The sequence below is a fragment of the Phaseolus vulgaris genome, chromosome 11 (genome assembly GCF_000499845.2).
Source record: "Phaseolus vulgaris cultivar G19833 chromosome 11, P. vulgaris v2.0, whole genome shotgun sequence".
Lineage (NCBI taxonomy): Eukaryota > Viridiplantae > Streptophyta > Magnoliopsida > Fabales > Fabaceae > Phaseolus > Phaseolus vulgaris.
In genome coordinates this window covers 49,560,277-49,565,415 of record NC_023749.2, presented here as the reverse complement: position 1 = coordinate 49,565,415, position 5,139 = coordinate 49,560,277, and the positions used below count along the sequence as shown (strand labels likewise).

The 5,139-nt window shown below is 33.5% G+C and overlaps 1 protein-coding gene across 1 annotated transcript; it reads left to right on the top strand.

The window, feature by feature from the left end:
- The first annotated feature begins 271 nt into the window (after positions 1–271).
- LOC137830899 (MDIS1-interacting receptor like kinase 2-like) lies at positions 272–3,918 on the top strand. Its single transcript, XM_068638301.1, has 2 exons — positions 272–3,189; positions 3,341–3,918. Exons 1-2 carry the CDS (start codon positions 321–323, stop codon positions 3,643–3,645), a joined length of 3,174 nt encoding a protein of 1,057 aa, XP_068494402.1. The 5' UTR covers positions 272–320; the 3' UTR covers positions 3,646–3,918.
- Positions 3,919–5,139: the final 1,221 nt, after the last annotated feature.

Here is a 5,139-nt window from a genome sequence, read left to right as displayed (position 1 = left end):
ATTAACTAATTTTATCAAACATTTTGAATTTAATAGGTAATGAACATTGGTCTCTTATAAACATGTGTTTCACTTCATCCTTAAGGCACCATGTGTTTCATATTCACTCCACAAATCACGTCCAACTTCAGATTCGGTCCACAAATTTCAAATAATAATCAAAATTTTCATTTTTATTAAATAATGATAATAATAAGAATACTGAATATGAATTTTCTCATAAACCTTATATAAACCTCTGAAAATTGAAGCATCTTCAATTCATCCAAACTTGAGTTCTGTTAGAGAATCAGTGGTTGAAGAATCAATCCATAGCAGCCATGGTGTTCTTATTTCCAACGTTTCAATCCATGAAACTCCTATCATTATGGCTGCTTCTACTTGCAATGGCCAATTCTGTCCATGCAGCAGTGTCTTCCTCACTCTCATCACTTCAACACACTGAAGCAAACGCTCTCTTGAAGTGGAAAGCAAGCCTTGACAACCCAAGTCAGACATTGCTATCTTCATGGCATGGCAACAGTTCATGCAACTGGCATGGAATTTCTTGTGACTACTCAGGATCAGTCTCCAACATTAATCTTACAGACATTGGATTATCTGGTACGCTTCAAACTCTCAATTTTTCAACACTTCCAAACATCCTCACTCTAGATATGAGTCATAACTCCTTGAGTGGAAGCATTCCTCCTCAAATTGGAGTGTTATCCAAACTCACTCATCTTGATCTAAAACACAATCATCTCACTGGATCTATTCCAAAATCTATTGGAAATTTGAGCAGACTGTTAAGTCTAGATTTTTCCTTGAACAACCTTTACGGACTTATTCCCCAAGAAATAGGTAAGTTGCGGAACCTAAATGCTATATATATGAATGAAAACAATTTATCTGGTAATATTCCCGTGGAAATTGGGAAGTTGGTCAACTTGATCAAGTTATGGGTTTTCAATAATAGTCTTTCGGGTTCTATTCCTCAAGAAATTGGAATGATGGCAAACTTGGAAGAACTTGATTTGTCCCATAACTCTTTATCAGGTACAATTCCTTCTACAATTGGAAATTTGAACAAGTTAGTCTATTTGTACATGTATGACAACTATCTATCTGGATCTATTCCTAATGAAGTGGGAAAACTCCATTTTCTTGTGACAATCCAATTGTTAGATAATAATCTTTCTGGGCCAATTCCATCTTCCATCGGTAACTTGGTTAATTCAGAATCTATTCTCCTTAGTGACAACAAACTTTCCGGAATAATTCCTTCGACTATTGGTCACTTGACAAAGCTTACCACACTTGATTTGTCCCTTAACTCTTTGTCAGGTACAATCCCCTCTACAATTGGAAATTTGACAAAGCTCACCATACTTGATTTGTCCCTTAATTCTTTGATAGGTACAATCCCCTCTACAATTGGAAATTTGACAAATCTCACCGAACTTGGTTTATTTTCAAATAAGCTTGGTGGATACATTCCAATAGGAATGAATATGCTACACAGCTGGGAAATTTTGCACTTATATGACAATAATTTCATTGGTCATTTGCCGCACAACATTTGCATAAGTGGAAAGTTGACAAAATTTAGTGCTGGCAGAAACTATTTCACAGGTCCAATACCTAAGAGTTTGAAGAATTGCTCCAATCTCATAAGAGTTTTGCTACAGCAAAACCATTTAACAGGAAACATAACAAAGGATTTGGGTGTATACCCAAACTTGGATTACATAGACCTGAGTGAAAACAACTTTTATGGCCATCTTTCTCCAAATTGGGGAAAATGCCATAATCTCACAAGCCTCAAAATCTCCAACAACAATTTATCAGGTAGCATTCCAACAGAACTAAGTCAAGCTACCAATTTACACGTACTTCAATTGTCTTCAAATCACCTCACAGGAAACATTCCTGAAGATTTAGGTAATTTGACCTACTTGATCAAACTTTCTCTCAATATGAATAATCTTTCAGGAAATGTTCCTATCCAAATAGCATCATTGCAAAGTCTTGACACCTTAGAGCTCGGAGCAAATAACTTTTCTGGCTTAATTCCAAATCAACTTGGAAATTTGGTCAATTTATTAAATTTGAATTTGAGCCAAAATAAATTTATGGGAAATATTCCATCCGAGTTTGGTAAATTAAAATATCTTCGAAGTCTTGATTTGAGCATGAACATTTTGAGTGGAAAAATACCACCAATGTTGGGAGAGTTGAGAAGCTTAGAAATATTAAATCTCTCACACAATCATCTTTCAGGCGATCTCTCTAGCCTTGATGAGATGATAAGCTTGACATCTATTGATATATCATACAACCAATTACAGGGTCCACTTCCAGACATTTCAGGCTTCCGTACGGCTACCATTGAAGCATTGAGAAATAATAAAGGCTTGTGTGGTAATGTCTCGGGCTTGAAACCATGCCCAACATCACGTGACAAATCTCAAGATCAGAAGATTAACAGTGTCATATTGGTACTTTTACCCACTGGTTTGGGCATTTTCATGCTAGCATTATTTGTCTTTGGAGTCTCATATCATCTTTGTAGAAGGTCAAAGACAAAAGAACATCCGGATATAGAATCATCAAGCCAAAATCTTTTTGCGATATGGAGTTTTGATGGAAAGATGGTGTATGAGAACATAATTGAAGCCACAGAAGAGTTTGACACTAAACATCTCATTGGAGTTGGAGGACAAGGAAGTGTTTACAAAGCTGAATTGCAAACAAATCAAATTGTAGCTGTTAAGAAATTCCATTCAGTACAAAATGGAGAAATGTCCAATGTTAAAGCTTTCAAAAGTGAAATTCAAGCTTTGACAGAGATTCGACATCGTAACATTGTGAGGCTATATGGATTTTGTTCTCATTCCCGATTCTCATTTTTGGTGTATGAGTTCTTGGAAAAGGGGAGCATAGATAATATTTTAAAAGACGATGAACAGGCAATTGCATTTAATTGGAATAGGAGGGTTGATGCCATTAAAGGTGTAGCAAATGCTTTATGCTATATGCATCATGATTGTTCACCCCGAATCGTTCATCGAGATATATCAAGCAAGAATGTTCTTTTGAATTTGGAGTATGTGGCTCATGTCTCAGATTTTGGAACAGCCAAGCTTCTTAATCCTAATTCAACCAATTGGACCTCATTTGTAGGAACTTTTGGATATGCTGCTCCAGGTTAATTCCTTTCCTCTTTTATACTAACAATATAATGATTTTGTAAGTTTTCTTTGAAAGTCTTAAATTCTTGCCAAAAGACTATGATGGATAGTTGTAGGTTTTGTTTTATTTTTGGAAATATTATGATAACTCTTTTAATTTTGTACAGAACTTGCATACACAATGGATGTGAATGAAAAATGTGATGTGTACAGCTTTGGGGTATTGGCACTAGAAATACTTTTTGGAGAGCACCCTGGAGATTATGTAACTTTGTTATTGTCTGCTTCCAATGCCATGGATTCAATACTTGATATTCCTTCCTTGATGGGTAAGTTAGATCAACGTCTCCCGTACCCTACAAAAATTGCTAAGGAGATAACTTTGATTGTAAAGATAGCAAATGCTTGTTTGACTGAAAGTCCTAATTCTCGTCCTACCATGGAGCAAGTTGTCAACTACTTTTCAATGTAAAAATCATGTTTAATGGGTTAATTCTACATTGTCACGAAAGTTAAAGGGTTGAATTTACCCAATGTGCTTCATTGTAATTTTAGTTTTAGTCTTCATGTTTCGTGTCACTTCTTATTTTGTATGAGTTTTGTTTAGTCGTACTATTTAATTTGTGTATTTTGTTCAGTGTGGTGGGTATGTTTAAAGAATTGTTCTCTTTTCATATAGCTTTGGCATAGCAAAATCTTATAAGGTTGTGATATATATTTTGAATTGGAATTGGTTTTAATTTTATTTGCTACTAGTCTTGATAGACTTTTGATTTATAATTTTGTATTTTTGTCTTTTGATACTTTTAATTATTTTGTCCAAATTGTATAATTTAAAAGTTATACAAAGAACATTAGGAAACATGAGAAAAAGATTAAGAAGGGATGCAAAGAACTGAGAGAAAAGAGTGAACAACAAAAGAGAAAGAGAAAGGATAATTTTGTATTTTAATCATCTATGTCGCAGTGCATAAAGAGTTATAGAAATGGAAAAAAAAATACTCTTATGTTGTAGTCCAAACTAACTAATTATGGGCTATTTTTAGTGGCACCTATGGACAATTTATTCCTGTAGCTCAATAATTTTTTCTTGCACCCCTATAATTCTTAAATCTCAAAAATATCTATTTAAATCCCAAAAATACCCTTCTAAATCCCAAAAATACCTTTCTAAATTCATGCTTTTTTTTCAAATTTTCAAAAATACAAATATATAAAAATTATATTCCATACTTATAGTAGCACAACTTGTATCAACTATATTGCATGTCTTTGTCTTCAAAAGTATCTTTCCCAATAGCTTGTCATTATCATTAGCAACAAAAAATAAAAGGTTACAAAGGAAGTGACTAGGTCACAAATAGAGAGAAGCCTTGTGTGTCCAAAGAGATTGAAAAATACTTGAAGTTTGTGAACTTAGAGTTAGAGAACATTTATTTAAAAACTTACGCACCACTTCCAAATGGCATAGAGGATTCACCATCTATTTGAGGAAGATAAAAAAGGGGTGCAAGAAGATGAAGAAGGGTGAGGAAGATGAAAATGGTAATTTCACCATTCAATAGAGGTGCAGGATGAAACCATGGGGTGGAGGAAGAAATGGTCCACCCAATGTATTCTAACTATAGCCCATTTCTTTTTCTTTTTTTTTTGTCAAAAATACCTTTACTAAAACGCCTTTTTATATCTTTATACAAAAAGGAAGTTACCGTGGAGGTGTTCACTCCAATACAACACAAAATTGTGTTTAATATAATTTTCTAAATAAAATTGAAACACTTTTACGTTTTAGGCAAACATTAATGTTTTATCTTTTCTCTCATTATTATAAATATCTCACCAATTTCTTAGTTCATTTGTTTATTTAATTTATTCTTTGAAATCAAAAGGAGTAAAACAAACACTTTATATTTTTTTTAAAATATATTACATCACGATTCTGTATTAACACCAATTTCTTAAATAT

Excerpts from the sequence above, each read along its gene's own strand:
- LOC137830899 (XM_068638301.1), top strand. The coding sequence starts at position 321 with ATGGTGTTCTTATTTCCAACGTTTCAATCCATGAAACTCCTATCATTA. Across the intron at positions 3,190-3,340 it reads TTTTGGATATGCTGCTCCAG|AACTTGCATACACAATGGAT; the intron begins GTTAATTCCTTT and ends AATTTTGTACAG.